At 40.7% G+C, this 16,190-nt stretch overlaps 2 protein-coding genes across 2 annotated transcripts; one reads left to right on the top strand and one right to left on the bottom strand.

Annotated features, from left to right (window-relative positions):
* Nucleotides 1-362: 362 nt before the first annotated feature.
* ghrh (growth hormone releasing hormone) lies at nucleotides 363-2,961 on the bottom strand. Its single transcript, XM_084022970.1, has 6 exons — nucleotides 2,836-2,961; nucleotides 2,507-2,615; nucleotides 1,778-1,882; nucleotides 952-1,056; nucleotides 714-836; nucleotides 363-631 (listed from the first exon to the last, which is right to left on the bottom strand). Exons 2-6 carry the CDS (start codon nucleotides 2,581-2,583, stop codon nucleotides 619-621), a joined length of 423 nt encoding a protein of 140 aa, XP_083879096.1. The 5' UTR covers nucleotides 2,584-2,615; nucleotides 2,836-2,961; the 3' UTR covers nucleotides 363-618.
* A 1,459-nt stretch (nucleotides 2,962-4,420) lies between these two features.
* On the top strand, nucleotides 4,421-14,961 carry cdk5rap1 (CDK5 regulatory subunit associated protein 1). Its single transcript, XM_084020693.1, has 13 exons — nucleotides 4,421-4,997; nucleotides 5,073-5,176; nucleotides 5,253-5,287; nucleotides 5,427-5,527; nucleotides 5,609-5,819; nucleotides 5,947-6,067; nucleotides 7,043-7,273; nucleotides 7,845-7,942; nucleotides 12,153-12,208; nucleotides 12,325-12,455; nucleotides 12,605-12,754; nucleotides 12,941-13,081; nucleotides 13,769-14,961. The coding sequence occupies exons 1-13, from the start codon at nucleotides 4,709-4,711 to the stop codon at nucleotides 13,916-13,918; spliced, it is 1,818 nt and encodes a 605-aa protein (XP_083876819.1). The 5' UTR covers nucleotides 4,421-4,708; the 3' UTR covers nucleotides 13,919-14,961.
* The last annotated feature ends 1,229 nt before the right edge of the window (nucleotides 14,962-16,190 follow it).

Below are 16,190 nucleotides of genomic sequence, written 5' to 3'. Positions count from 1 at the left end.
ATATTTAGGGCTGTAGATTTCTCCTAAGTGAACAAAAGTATTTCAGAGCCTGATACATTTTATTCCTAAGATTTTTTTCTTATTGAGTGATACCAAGAGATATCGAAAATTCCCTCTGGAAAAACCTTTGTCTGTAATATGTCAACAAAACGTAATAATCATTTTGAACTTGGAGTCATCCAATGTCCACATATCTGTTTTGGAAATGTATGCAAACTAGAACATGTTTGATAAGATAATGCCCAGTTTGCATAGGGAAATTTCAGAAAACTACAAAAGGAATGTCTTAATGTAAGTGGAGATGTTTCATGGTGATGTTAGTTAACCTTTTTATTCAATTCACCTTTTGTGTCTCCCCTTAAACAGAAGCAACACGCCAGTATTTCTGTAAAATCAAGAGTGCACTACTAGAACTTCCTCGGTGCAATTTATTCCACAGTCGTGAGCTGAGCTGTAGGTTTTCTTCACGGCTTTAATGGGAATAAAAAAAAAATGACTATGATTTTCATCTGGAGGTCAACAGGTTGGAGGGAGTACAAGAAAACAAGCAGTGGTGGTTATGAAAAGTGCTGTTGGTGGGGAGAAGTGGCAGCCTTCAATCTGTCCGATCAACCAATCTCAACTCAGCAGTCTGTAAAGAGGAAAGGCAGACATGTCAGTATATCTTTCATAGGAGCTGAGCTGAGTGTGAACCAGGCTTTAATGTTATTTACCTGGGCCTCACGACATCCTCTGGCACTCTATATCTCTGATTGCTCTGGATGGATGTAAGATCTTCTTTATAGGTGCCTTCATAGATATCTGACTGACGTTTCACGTAGCTCTCGCTTTTATCTCTGTGGGGAAAAAATGTGTATCCCTGTTGTTCAGTTATTCCTGGAAACACACAGCATTGCCCCTGATGGCTTTGCACACATTGAAGTGACATCATTCCTCTTATGCTCCACCTACCCCAACCGTTTGCCCATGATTGTCTGAAGAAACTTCCTGGCAGAGATTTGGCCCAAGACTTTCCTGTAACTGTTTGTAAAGATGGCATCAGCGTGGCGTCCTGAGCTAAAATCAGAAAGAGGACAATTCACATCAGTTCAGTTCTAACAGCAGCATTCTTGAATGGTTTTCAGGGAGCAGAGCAATGAAGCAGCAGTCTGTCGATGTACTATTGTCACATTTCAAGGTTCTTAACTATCATAATCACAGCCTTTAAAGAGAAACAGTCCTTGCAATAGGCTCTCTCCAAAAATGATCTTAAGAAAGAAAAAAAAGAATATATATATATATATATATATATATATATATATATATACATATATTAAAAAATCATAAAAGCAAAACGAGAATCTCAGACATAAAATAATGCAATTTAAAATAAAAACATTTAAATACAAATAAAATAAATAAACCTAAAATAAACTGTAGGAATGTAAGTAAATGTGTGAGCAGACAGATTTGCAGATATTTGGGGTTTTATTTACTCTGATGTGAACACACACTGCACTTCCTGGAACTTATTACTAACGAATAAATAGTTCTTGTGAAAAAGGAGGTCTCTAAATTATCCAGAGTAACTGGCATCATTGTTCTCGACATGCTAATGTGGATTTTTTATTTTAAATGTAAATTTACACTGCAGTCGGAAGGAAGTAGTAATACTGAAGTAGTAATTCCATTGACCTCTACTGTATTCAGGCAGAGAGAGAAATGGTAGGCCTTGAATAAAAAAGAGAACCTTTAAACCATATTCTAAATCAAACACTCAGTCTATTAACAAACTGACCGTAGCTCTGCTCGCTCCCTGGGAAGGCTGACGTCTTCCTCCAGCTGCTCTGCTGGATTCTTTATAGAAGATGTCATCAGGATGGATGTATCCCTCCGGCCGAACCTGAGAAATATTCTTGTTAACTAAACGAATGTAGAACATTTCATTCAATTATCTCTACTCGTATTATACCATGCTGATATGTAAATGTGTTCAGTTTTAATGCTGAATATGGATATTAGACAAAGAAAAAAATCCCTAATCTTACAGCAAAATGCTCTAGCTCTTGTAAAATGATATTCTGCTGCTGCGGAACAGGACACTGATTAAAGTGCCGTGTTAATGTAATGTGACGTCTAATCTTGACCCTATTTAGCATAACAAGTGCAGAGGGCACAGCTATGACATGCAAAGTAACCAGGGCAAGGTTTACAGCATCCTATGCTTCGTGCATGGATATGGCCATTCTTGTAGCCCTGACAGTGGTCATTGTCTGTCATCCTTGAGCTCAAAGCAATATCGTTTCAATCTTTTGAAGGACTGTTTTTTGTGTAGTGTAGTGTAAAAACATAATAACAGAAATAATCCTCAACCACTTTTAGTATTCCTGCTGCTGATAGGAATCTACAAATCTGAACAGCTTGGTCGACCAGTCATAAAAAAAGGTTTGAATAAGTAAAAAAAAATACTACTAAAAACTGACAAATCAGTTATCGAGAGAATTTCAGTAAATCTTTCAGGACTTACCGAATGGATGGGTAGAGTGGGGAGCCTGATAAAGACATTACCAGGCAACAAAACAGCAGCAGCGCAGCTTTCTCCATCCTCACAGCTAGTTCCGGAGACGAATGGACAGCTAGAATAAATGACAGGAGTAGAAATTACATTAGAAAAAATGCTGAAACCACAGTTTCCCCTCAACCAGCCTCATCGCTCTGCAGAAGGCACTGAAGTTGCAGGGATGTACACTACGAGGGCAAACAGCAACATGCAATCCAAAATGTTGAAAATTGCCAAAGATTGACATTGCATGAATAATATACGTATTGCATTTTCACATTTGGTGGAAAAGTTACCTCGGTATTTCGTGTCAATTCTGAGCGCCCCTGTGGTTCCTCTTTATTTGGTGCCCTCCACTCTCATCATCTCTCAATGCCAGGAAAGGCTGAACGAAAGGAACACTGGAGCTCTACCGTTTGTTATCCCTGAATCCATGGTCAGTGTATGCTCAACCTGTAGTTCCCAGTCACTCCCACACATCACACATGATCACACCTTCTCTCTCTCTCTCTCTCCCTCTCTCTCTCTCTCTCCCTCTCTCTCTCTGAGCTGTCTCCATGCTCTCTCTTTTTGTCCTCTCCTTGCTCAAATTCGAGTTTGCCTTATTGCCATTATTAAATACAGAAATGCCAAAGTGTGTTATAAATGGTGTACAATATGAATGTAATAAGTGTGTGTAAGAGTGCAGGAAAAAATGACAACAAATGGTTGGCAAGTTACAAAACCAAATGTAACACACAATTAAAAGCAAATAAAAACAAAATAATAGATTGGATAATATGTGGTTCATATATAAAACATTTAATATAATGGTCATTTTGGCAGCTGTTTCAATATAAGTGGTTTTTCTCTGACATAAAATGTTACTCCAACTATCGCCTGTCAAGGAAATATAAATGCATCTATGAACCAAAGGAACCTTGGGGACATAAAATAAAAACAAAAAAACAAAAACAGAAACACCTTTAAAAGCATCTATGTTATTGGGCATGATGAAAACAACAACATGTTGCTACTTCATAATCTGAAATGCATTTGACATACAAACAGCTCTCTGATATATTTCTGAATAGATGACATTGGGGTTATTATGTATTACAAGGCTACATGCTGTATTATTCAAAGCTTGATGTTGTGCACATCCCACTGTTTAACAGTTGGTTCTATGGATTGGACATACATATGGGCAGCGTTCCTTCTTATAAATAGGACATATTAGTCTACATAAGATCATAAGGATAATTTATATGTGGAGAATGTCATAGTAAATTGAACAGTTCTTTTTAATGCTACTCCACTCTTCATCTCATCCTTGGGCATCCTTTGGTGCCATAAGGTGAAAAACAACTGTGTATGAATCACCATTCAGTCTGCAGCTTTTAAGAGAGACTCAAGATGTTGGTGATTTATTAAAAGCTCACTTCGAAGCTTCCGCCAACGAGCGGAACGTTTTGTTTACGCCAAAAAGGTTTTAGACGGACATTGAAGCTGGACGTACCGGGGGACACCTTTGGCAAATGGATTGTCGCGCTGCAAGATAACTCTCTGTCGTTTACTTCCATGTTTGCTAAGCAGGGACGCCGTCGCGTGCTTAACCTCGAGCCGTGTGATTTTTTGAACGGCACTGGCTCAGCCATCCTTTCTTCTGTTTTTTTTTTGTTTTTTTAAGATTTAATATGTGATAATACAAACGCCGGAGCAAGATACTAAATCAGCTTTTCCAGACACTACGCAATGTCAAATCACAAACGAAAAAAAAGCGATGCAGCTATTTTACACGTGTACCGGTGAATGTCAAACTGTTTTTTTTTCATGACAGTTGAGGTAGTTATGTATAAGCCAATATTAGGTAGGATTCCTGCCACCGTTCCCCAAAACGAATGATTTATACCTATTCACCTTGTAATCTTTAAAAGCTCATTGTTTACTCCGGGTTGTCACAACGTGGCTTCGCAATAGGTTGATTCTCTTGATATTCACACATCTTTGGGTCCACAAGATATGTGTGAATGACATATCCAACGTTGCTAGCACTTACGCACTGAGATAAACAAGGGAGAAAATGTTGTCGCGCTGAGTATATAGCTACTACTGTGAGCTAAACACGACCGGTATCAGAGCTACAAAGCCTTTACTCGTGTAGCTAACTTTAGCTAGCTATCGCTAAGTATGGAATACCTCAGGAGACCCTTGTTTACCATTCCCCAGCGCTGGATACCCCTCAGGTGTATTAAACCCAGATATTATTCTGAACTAACTAACACTGGTGTGACTGCAAGAGAGAGGAAGAGTACGACTGTTAGGTTAGACAAGTTCAAGAGTCAGATACCCCCTGGTCCAAGTTTCCAGGATTTCATCAAAGGAGTTTCAGTTAAAAAGACTTATGCTGCAGATGAAGAGTGCTCTGACACCCCTAGTTACCTGTCTGAGGGCTTGGACATGGGCAATTCAAGGAAAGGTCAGTGCATCTGTCTGGAAGCCACACATTTTAAGGGTTTTGGACAATGTTGAACATGTTGTGTTAATGTTACAGTGTATTTTGAAACCTATGGGTGTCAAATGAACGTAAACGACACAGAGATAGCCTGGTCCATACTACAGAGGAAGGGATATCAACGCACGGTTGACTTGAGAGAGGTACAGAAGAGCTCTAAACAATTTTAACTGAATTTACGACAAAACAGTTAATGACCACAAACTGCTGTGCTTACAGGCGGACGTTGTCCTTCTGGTCACATGCTCCATAAGGTGAGATCATGTTATGTTGTCAGGAAAAACTGTTTTGACAGTTTAACCCAAATCACTAATATTTGAATTTCCAAGGCTGCCACGACGCCCCACAATAAGCCTGATCCACCAACTAATGGACACACGTCTCTCCTAACAGAGAAAAAGCTGAACAAACTATTTGGAACAGACTACAACAACTAACAGCGATGAAGAAGAGGCGGCTGAAGACCTGCTCACCAATGAAAATTGGGATTTTAGGTGAGTTAGTTTGTTAACATGCAGACATTTAGCTGTCTTACAGAGGCTACAGAGGACATTTTCACAGTGGTGTTTGTCCAGGGTGCATGGCAGAGAGGCTAAAGACAGAGCTGTTGGAGAAGGAGAAGCTGGTAGATGTTCTTGCTGGTCCAGACGCCTACCGGGACCTTCCCCGCCTCTTGACTGTAGCAGACGGAGGTCATCAGACAAGCAACGTGCTGCTGTCGTTAGAGGAGACCTACGCCGACATCATGCCTGTCCACCATGCTTCTCAGGGAACCAGTGCTTTTGTGTAAGTGTTTTTGGAGGTGCTAATCCAACCTCCACACCACCTCCGGTCATGTTTCTACAGCGCCACCGTGTCTTCATGGTGTAACCTTTGATGATTATGTGCCGGGTGTTTTCTGTGCGACGTGCAGGTCCATCATGCGAGGCTGTGACAACATGTGTAGTTACTGCATCGTTCCCTTCACCCGAGGGAGAGAGAGGAGTCGACCTGTCGTTTCCATACTTGAGGAAGTTCGGATGCTCTCTGACCAGGCAAGTTATAACCTAACAGTAAAGTGCGTCTGTTCAGAAGTTAAAGTTAGTAATACTGGGGCTATTACAGGAAATGTCTCTGATTTGGGAAAACTCACATGAAAGCAGTGAGCCATTTTGTAAAATCTGAGAGAAAACATCAACATAATTAGGAAAATCGAGACATGATTGAATATAAATCAATGTGTTTTGATGAAGCCATGAAACAGAACAGGTTTTTTTTGCACAGAAGTAAAGTAATAAAAACACCAGCCATGCCATCATGATGGCTATCAAAATGCAAAATAAAAGAGACGGAACTGGATATGAAAGGAAAACTGCCTTTCCAACTTTTTTAACATCATGTCCCCAATCATTTTGTGCACCTATTTAACTAAAAAACAAAAACAGTTTTATAAAATCAAATTTTTTCTTCCTGTAAAACAAATGTAATCTACCAATTTCAACCAATTATACCATGACGTCCATGCATTTATCAATTTGAAACTCTTTAGTGACAAGGGAGGAGTGTATGTGGAGCCACAGCCACCTGTAGGTCTGTATCACGCTGCATTCTAAGCCCCGCCGCCCACTTTTAAGTGATCCCTGTAAATGCAAAGGATTTGTTTAAATCCCTCTTTGTAACTGAACACCGCTCAAATATTCAGTTTCACTGGGGAACACTCACAGAACAGAGGCTAAAGATGCTTTAGCTTCCGTTCCACTGGGACTTAAAAATTGATTCAAAATAGCAGCGAAGGCGACGATTAATAGTGATGGGTAAATAATTCCACAGTTTAGAGCCAACAATGTGAAATGCCAGATCAGCCATGCATTTCACCTTGGAGCATGAAATGAAGAGCAGGGGGACTTACGCTGGTCCTAGTCCATGCAGTGCTTTAAAAAGCTAGGTCTGAGCTGGACAGTAATGTTTTCTTTGTGGATAAATAATTCCAGCACCACCCTGACCAGACTGTGTGTGATGTTTTCTTCCAGGGTGTGAAGGAGGTGACTTTGCTGGGTCAGAACGTGAACAGCTACAGAGACACGTCAGAGGAACAGTTCTGTGGTTCAGACCCGACCAAGCTCAGTCAGGGCTTTAAGACCGTCTACAGGGCTAAACAGGGAGGTCTGCGCTTCTCTGACCTGCTGGACCGAGTGTCACGCATCGACCCAGACATGAGGATCAGGTTCACCTCCCCTCATCCGAAGGATTTTCCTGATGAGGTACATGATCCTACGGAAGCCCAATCTCAGTTGTTTTCTCTCCTGTGATTATAACTTAAGAACACGGACAAAGGGGTATAAAAGTTTTAACAGGTATATTTTTGCTGTCGTCAGGATCATTTTTGTGTTTGTTCTTATAATATGTATTTGTGCAACAAGAGGCTGAAGTGCAACACTACCCCATGTTGCAAATGGGACTAAAAGCATTCATGTTTTCTCCCAGCTGCGTTCTAATTTGCATAACTTTCTAACACACAATTATGTACCTGGTGTTTAGAGAGCGTAGAGAAATTAAAACTCACGTGGAAGAAAACATTAAAGCTTTTAGTCCTATTTAGAACATGGGCTAATGATGCACTTCAGCCTCTTGTGATCCAAATGAGTATTGCAACAACAAACACAAAAATTCTCCTTAAAAAAACATTTCAACCAGATTTTTTTTATCTCAGTGTGTGGTGTAGATACAGACGTTCAACAAAGTGCCATCTTTCCTGTTTGATCACATATTTGCAAGAAAACACTGCCGCTTTCAGTGGAGAGTTCCTTGTATTCACAGGCTTCCTGTTTGCAGGTTTTGCATCTGATCGCAGCGCGAGGGAACATTTGTAAGCAGATCCACCTTCCAGCCCAGAGTGGCAGCAACAGGGTCCTAAAAGCAATGCGCCGTGGGTAAGACGCCACTATGCTTTATTCTAGGGTTGTACCGCATAGGAAGTTTCATTCAGAAATTTGACATCAAACTCGAAATCAAAATGCCTATTCATTGTGGTTAAGCCTAATTTTTTCTGCACAGTTGCAGATAAAGTTGAGATTACACCAATATCCTAAGTATTATACTAGTTGTAGAATAAGATTCCAATGGTGGCTGCATAGGATTGTTCCCGTGTGACATTTCCAATACCTCCAGAGCTGAGTCTAAAACATGCATTTAAAAAAAGATAAATGCAATCATTTCCACAATTCAACATGTTTTTCTCCAACTAAATTTTCTGCTTCAAGCCGTATTTGTTGATGTTTAGCTTTTCAAAACCGATGTTCAAAAACTATCACCCCTTGCTGCACGCTATATTAACAGGGCGTATCTAACAACACCATGAAGTACACCGCGTTCCAATATTATGCAAATTATATTTTTCTCCGATTTTCCTAAATAAACGATGCAAATGACAGTCAGTATAATTTTCAAGTCATCAACTGTTAGAGTATAATTCAAATTTGATTGAACAAACCTCTCAATGATCACAGTATTTTGTTTCAAAAATAAAAAACTGAAAATGCACCGTTCAAAATGATTACGCACAACAGACTTTCAAAACATTTTATAGGTTATAAAGAACTGAAAATCATATTTACTGAAATCAAAATCTATTTCAATCAAAAATATCTTAAAAGGCCAGGTTACATGTTAACATAGGACCCCTTCTTTGATATCACCTCCACAATTCTTTCTGCTTGAATATCTTTGCAGGATGTCAGAACAGCCTCCCAGAGCTGCTGTTATGATGTCCACTGCCTCCCACCCTCATAAATCTTTTGTTTGAGGATGCTCCAAAGGTCAATAGGGTTGAGGTCAGGGGAAGATGGGGGCCACACCATGAGTTTCTCTCCTTTTATGCCCATAGCAGCCAATGACACAGAGTTATTCTTTGCAGCATGGGATGGCATTGTCATGCATGAAGATGATTTTTCTATGGAAGGCACAGTTCTTCTTTTTGTACCATGGATGAAAGTGGTCAATCAGAAACTCTACATACTTTACCGAGGTCCTTCCCACACCGGCAGCGACCCATAAGGGGCCTACCAGCTCTCTTCCCATGATTCTGGTCCAAACCATGACTCCGCCACCTCCTTGCTGACCTTGTAGCCTTGTTGGGACATGGTGGCCATGGTGTCTGGCAGAAACCTTCCTCATTATGCCTTTATCTGCACCAACGGTGTGCTCTGTGCTCCGAATCAACCACAAATCTCTTCACAGGACGATGATCACGCTTACATTTTTGGGAAATATCTAATGTTTTCATACCTTTTCCAAGGTTTTGCACTATTTGACTCTTTTCAGCATCTTTCCCATTGTGCTTGAAACCTGCGGCCTGCTTAATAATAATGGCAAACCTGGCGCCTGGCAAACTACACTCAACAAAAATATAAACGCAACACTTTTGTTTTTGCTCCCATTTTTCATGAGATGGACTTAAAGATCTAAAATTCATTCCAGATACACAATATTACCATTTCTCTCAAACATTGTTCACAAATCAGTCTAAATGTGTGATAGTGAGCACTTCTGCTTTGCTGAGATAATCCATCCCACCTCACAGGTGTGCCACATCAAGATGCTGATCTGACATCATGATTAGTGCACAGGTGTGCCTTAGACTGTCCACAATAAAAGGCCACCCTGAAATGTGCATTTTTTTGCTTTATTGGGGGTCTGGGGACTCAGAACTAGTCAGTATCTGGTGTGACCACCATTTGTCTCATGCAGTGCAACACATCTTCTTCGCATAGAGTTTATCAGATTGTCAATTGTGGCCTGTGGAATGTTGGTCCACTCCTCTTCAATGGCTGTGCGAAGTTGCTGGATATTAGTGGGAACTGGTACACGCTGTCGTATACGCCGGTCAAGCACATCCCAAACATGCTCAATGGGTGACATGTCCGGTGAGTATGCTGGCCATGCAAGAACTGGGACATTTTCAGCTTCCAAGAATTGTGTACAGATCCTTGCAACATTGGGCCGTGCATTACCTTGCTGAAACATGAGGTGATGTTCATGGATGTATGGCACAACAATGGGCCTCAGGATCTCATCACGGCATCTCTGTGCATTCAAAATGCCATCAATAAAATGCACCTGTGTTCTTCGTCCATAACAGATGCCTGCCCATACCTTAACCCCACCACCACCATGGGCCACTCGATCCACAACATTGACATCAGCAAAGCGCTCACCCACACGACGCCACACACGCTGTCTGCCATCTGCCCTGAACAATGTAAACCGAGATTAATCCGTGAAGAGAACACCTCTCCAACGTGCCAGACGCCATCGAATGTGAGCATTTGCCCACTCAAGTCTGTTACGGCGACGAGCTGGAGTCAGGTCAAGACCCCGATGAGGACGACGAGCATGCAGTTGAGCTTCCCTGAGACGGTTTCTGACAGTTTGTGCAGAAATTGTTTGGTTATGCAAACCAATTGTTTCAGCAGCTGTCTGAGTGGCTGGTCTCAGACGATCTTGGAGGTGAACCTGCTGGATGTGGAGGTCCTGGGCTGGTGTGGTTACACGTGGTCTGCGGTTGTGAGGCCGGTTGGATGTACTGCCATATTCTCTGAAACGCCTTTGGAGACGGCTTATGGTGGAGTCATGAACATTCAATGCACGAGCAACAGATCTGGTTGACATTCCTGCTGTCAGCATGCCAATTGCACGCTCCCTCAATGCTTGTGGCATCTGTGGCATTTTGCTGTGAGACAAAACTGCACATTTCAGAGTGGCCTTTTATTGTGGGCAGTATAAGGTACACCTGTGCACTAATCATGATGTCAGATCAGCATCTTGATGTGGCACACCTGTGAGGTGGGATGGATTATCTCAGCAAAGCAGAAGTGCTCACTATCACACATTTAGACAGATTTGTGAACAATGTTTGAGAGAAATGGTAATATTGTGTATCTGGAATGAATTTTAGATCTTTAAGTCCATCTCATGAAAAATGGGAGCAAAAACAAAAGTGTTGCGTTTATATTTTTGTTGAGTGTAATTATCACGTGTCTGAGATTTATTTCAATGATCCAAAGAGTCCTGAGACACAATACCATGCATGAGTTTAATTGAAAAACAAATATAAAAATAAATCCAATTAGCATAATTATTTGGAATGCGGTGTATATTCATAGAAACGTTATAGTTATATACATATATTATATGTTTCACCTCACTGACATAAAATCTTGAATGCAAACCGCTTTCTTCCAACTTAACTGTGACTAAACTGACATGAGAATAATTGTCCCTCATTAAAACAATCCACAACTTCAGCCTCAGCTGAAGCCTTCCACTCTGTCACTCTCTCTCTCCCACACATCCGCAACCTCTGAGTCACATTTGGCAGCAACTTCTCCTTTGAACGCCCCATAAATCAAATCACCAAAACTGCCTTTTCCAACTTAAGAACATCGCCTGTCGCCGTCCATCATTCTCCTTCCCTGCCGCAAGCTTTTCATGCTTTTCTCCCCTCCGGACTGGATTATGTACGGCACATCATCCAAACTCCCCAATAAACTCCAGTGCATTCAGAACTCTGCCTCTCTCTCTCCCATGATCACATAAGACCTGTCCTCCAGGACCTCCACTGGCTTGCTGTCTCATGACGCATCCACTTCAAACTCATCCTCCTCCTCACTCACAAACCCTCCACAACCAGGCCACCTCCTACCTCACCGACCTGCTGCACCACCACACTCCTTTCCCGGGGCCTCCGTTCTTCTCATGTTAACCTCCTCTCCCCTCGAACCGAACCCAGGCCGTTAGACCACTCCCTCCCTCTGGACCTCTCTCCCAAAACACACACAGACTGAACTGCTTTTAATGTGTGATTCATGCTGTGTTTTTGTCTGTTAGTTTCTATTTTAACTGTAAAGCGACTTTCAGTGCTATGAAAAGGCCTCTTTAAATTTAATGTATTATTATTAGTAATATTTTACAGTCATTCAGTCCTAAAATTCTTCATTCATAAACCTCAACAGAAGACCTGAAGGCTGTTGAGAAATGACATTCGATACAGCCCTACTTTTTTCTGAATTCTGTTGGTTTAGTTGTTGGTGAAGTCTCTTAAAATGTGTTTTAATAAGATATCCTTTCTTAAAAAATGTACAGCTACACCAGGGAGGCCTACCTTGATCTTGTAAAGAACATCAAGGGAATTATCCCAGGTAAGAAAGTCAGGTTTGATTTTTAAGGAAGTCTAGAGTATTGCAAAAGTATTGTAAATTTAAAGAAAAGCAGTGCCTTGTCCGTGTTTAACGTTAATGCTGCGTCTGTGTGTCAGAGGTGAGTCTCAGCAGTGACTTCATCTCAGGCTTCTGTGGTGAAACAGAGGACGACCACCAGCAGACTCTGTCTCTGATCAGAGAGGTGGGCTACAATGTGGGATTCCTGTTTGCCTACAGTATGAGGAAGGTGAGCTCGTGTGGGATTCTTATGTTGGATTCTGTATTTTTGGAATTGAATCAAAGCTGTAAATTTGAAAAGGAGTTCTCTTCACTTGCACCATAAATGATCTAGTTTTACATTGTTTTTATAAACCGGCCTCCTGGTTCTTTACTCAGAAAACTCACGCCTTCCATCGGCTGCAAGATGATCTGCCAGCTGAGGTGAAGCGGCAGAGGCTGGAGGAGTGTATCGGTGTGTTCAGAGAGGGAGCTGCGAGGGTCAATGCTGCTCTCATCGGCAGCACTCAGGTCGTCCTGGTGGAGGGAGTAAGTACTGCGCACATGCCTGGCACGTCCTTCTTATCTTGGGTGGAAGTGTCGTTATCCTAAACACAGAATAGGAAGTTTGCTCTGTATTTGTAATGTGTAACACGTCTCACCGTGGATGAAAGTAATAGTAGCGTAATCTGTTACCAGGCAACAATGCTCACGTCTCATTTAATTTTTATGCAGGAAAGTAAAAGATCTGCCAAAGACCTGTGTGGGAGAACTGATGGCAATATGAAAGTGATTTTCCCCAAAGAGGATGTTGCCATTCAGCCAACAGAACCCAACACCGCGACGGTCAATGCTGGAGACTATGTGCTGGTGCAGGTAGGGTTCGGTTCATACAGACAGTACATCTTCAAAGAGTCATCACATCTTTACATTTCTTTTCTTTTCAAAATAGAGCCTGGCTGATATAGCAGATCACATTTGTAGATATTTGTTTATTGCAGATATATAAGTATATGTTGGCTGATGAATAAAGAAAAAGAAAGCTGCAGTACAGAAATGCCAGATATGTGTAACTGTCATTGTTACATAGTATTCCGTCAGAGAGCACTTTCAAGGTTTCAACTGTAAACTCACTCACTCTCAGTACACATATATTGGCCCTGAAAACATATTTTCTCAATCAGCTTTGTAGTTTGTGTGTCGGGATCATACATGGACACACTTTTCTGTCAAAGTGAGAACTGCTGTGGTCATTTCACAGGAGAAAGCTCTGAGAGGTTTTTTTGATTTTCTCACTGGTTTAAAGTGAGCTGGGTTCAGTGGGGGAAAAAATGATGTCACATTGATCACGGTCAATCAAATTTGATCAAACCACACACACACACACACAGACCTGATGAAGCAGGTGAACTGAGTTTTTAAGTATTGATGAACTAGGGATGTCATCATCAATCATTATCGGCCAATATTCAGAAAAAAAGAGTATAAAAAAAATCATCTGGTACTTGGAAAGAGCTCACCATTTAGTCATTCATTCTTTGATGTTATTTGTCTTTAACATAGATATTGTCGGCTAGCTCCCAGAGCCTGAGAGGACGAGCCCTCAGTCACAGCTCTCTGAGAGGCCCGGTGAAGCACTACGAGACTCTGCCAAGGCACCAGCTTGATGGTCATGTGGTCTCAGAAACAACCATGATTGGAACGTGCTCCTGATTGACACAGGTGACTCTACAGGAAACAACCTGCTGTTGCAACAATCACACTGTCTTCTCCTCTTGAATGCCTTTGAAGACACATGGATGCTGGTTTAACAGGGATTTGGGATCTTACAGTCACATTGGACTATGTGGATATGTTATTTATAAAGTCAGTGTATGTGTATATTGAACTGCTTCAAGGGATAGTTTAATGTACCACTGTGGACAGGGGCAACAGGAAAACATATTTTTGGCACCTAAAACAATTCAATTCAAGCATACATTGAATTAAAATTATTTTCACTGCTTTACTTTGACTTCAGACAGCTCTTTCTGACGGGAGATCTTATATCTATCTATGCTCTCTTCAAAGCCATGAGTCTCCGTTGACGAAAACAGTTGTTTTACTTTTAGAACAGGATACTGATCTCCCGCTGCCTTGATTGGTTAAGTATAATGCAATAACGCAATAACAAACTAGCCAATATAGGCAGTGACAAACCAGCAACTACTGTGTTCTACGAGGTGAAAACACTGTTTTTAATCAGTCTGGTGGCTTTGAAGAAAGTATAGATAACGGCTTTAGTTCCCATCAGAAAGAGCTGTGTGACGGCAAGGGTTAGCAGTGAAAATATCTGAAATATAGTGTTAAACGGACATGGCTATAATACGATTTGCTGCTTCCTCCATCCAATTTGTTTTGCTCCCGTGCCCGTACTCCTGTCTGCTTCAGGCTCGGGCATCTCCAGGGCTGGTACCCATCTCCATCACCAGGACCCATGGTGGAAACTCGTGTGTTTATCACACTTCCTTATCAATAAATAACATTAAGATGCCACAATATTATATTGCGCAGTGTATTATTTTATCTTACTTATCGTAAATGAATAAAGTAACCTGCTGGGTGAATTTTTGGTTTTATCATGTTCATTTATTTATGGAATGTTACTAAGCACATTTACTCAAATACTGTACTTAAATACAATTTTGACATACTTTGAGTATTTCCATTTTCCAACTTTATACTTTTCAGAGGCAAATGATGTACTTTTTTCTCCACTACATTTATTTACTCACTAGTTACTTTTTATATTGAAAGATATGATTGGCTCATATGATATGATGCACTATTAGTACTATATGTTTAATCTACCCAGTAGTACACATAGTATCTCAAATTGGCTTAGCATTGATAAACTACAACATTAAAGTGTTCTTCTTCTTTTAATATTCTTTAATAATACATAACACTGATAGGGGCCATTCTGCATACAAAGTACTTTTTCCTCTTTATACTTTTAATTAAATTTTAATATTAGTTCTGTACTTTTATTAAAGTAACATTTTGAATTGAGTACTTTTACTGTATTTGAGTATTTTGTGGGAGTACTTCTTCTGTCCTCACGTCCTCCACCGATAACACCAAGTTAAACAATAAAACCATAACATTTCTATAACTAACTTATAGTTGGGTAATGTTAAGAAGTAAATGACTTGTACTCTATAGATTTTCTCACATTTGCTACCTATGCTAATGTTGTTAGCAAACAAATGCTAGCACAACAACAGAAAAAACAGGCCTATTGTACTCATTTGTAGCTAATGTTAAGTTTAGCACAAGTTAACTCCACATTACTCAACAGTTGTATCTTTATGTAGTATTGTTTATTTTTGGTGTTATTGGGGGAGGGTGTGTGACTTATTCAACCTTATGGTCACAATCCATCCTACCCTGATGATCGTCTTCGTCTCTGGTGTACGAGTTTCAGAGGCCCTCCAAGCTTTGGAACCGGAAGGGTTTGATGGAGGAGGTGGGCCCGAACATGGAGCTCTGCAGCCTCCTCATCCATTTCTCCAAACTGTAAGAACCTCAAACAACCCAAATTCATAAAATCCAAACTATCCCTTTTAAGATGGATTGATGTAAATTATGTTTTTTTAATATGTAAAATCGTGACCGATTTGTTTCGTCTGTGGCTTGATTGATGTTCTGGAGGGTCCCTATTTCTTATGGGACCCTCGAATCTGCAGTAAACACCCTGGATCAGCACATAATAGAACTGCTCTTTTAGCTACCAAGTCAAAAACTTTAAGATATAAATTCAGCAGCAGAAAGTGTTGTCATCTGCTTTGGAAGGAGCATGTTATTTATAAAAAAGATGATTGTAGTGACAACAGTGAACCGTTTCCTGCTCATGCAGTAACTGTTGGAGAAGCTGACTGCCCCCCGTACATTTTATATGTGGAAAACATAGACAATAAAAAATATATAAAAACCTGAGGGGATA

Source organism: Eutrigla gurnardus (genome assembly GCF_963514095.1).
Source record: "Eutrigla gurnardus genome assembly, chromosome: 2".
NCBI lineage: Eukaryota > Metazoa > Chordata > Actinopteri > Perciformes > Triglidae > Eutrigla > Eutrigla gurnardus.
The sequence above is the reverse complement of the archived record's forward strand: the minus strand, read 5'-3'. Positions and strand labels throughout refer to the sequence as shown.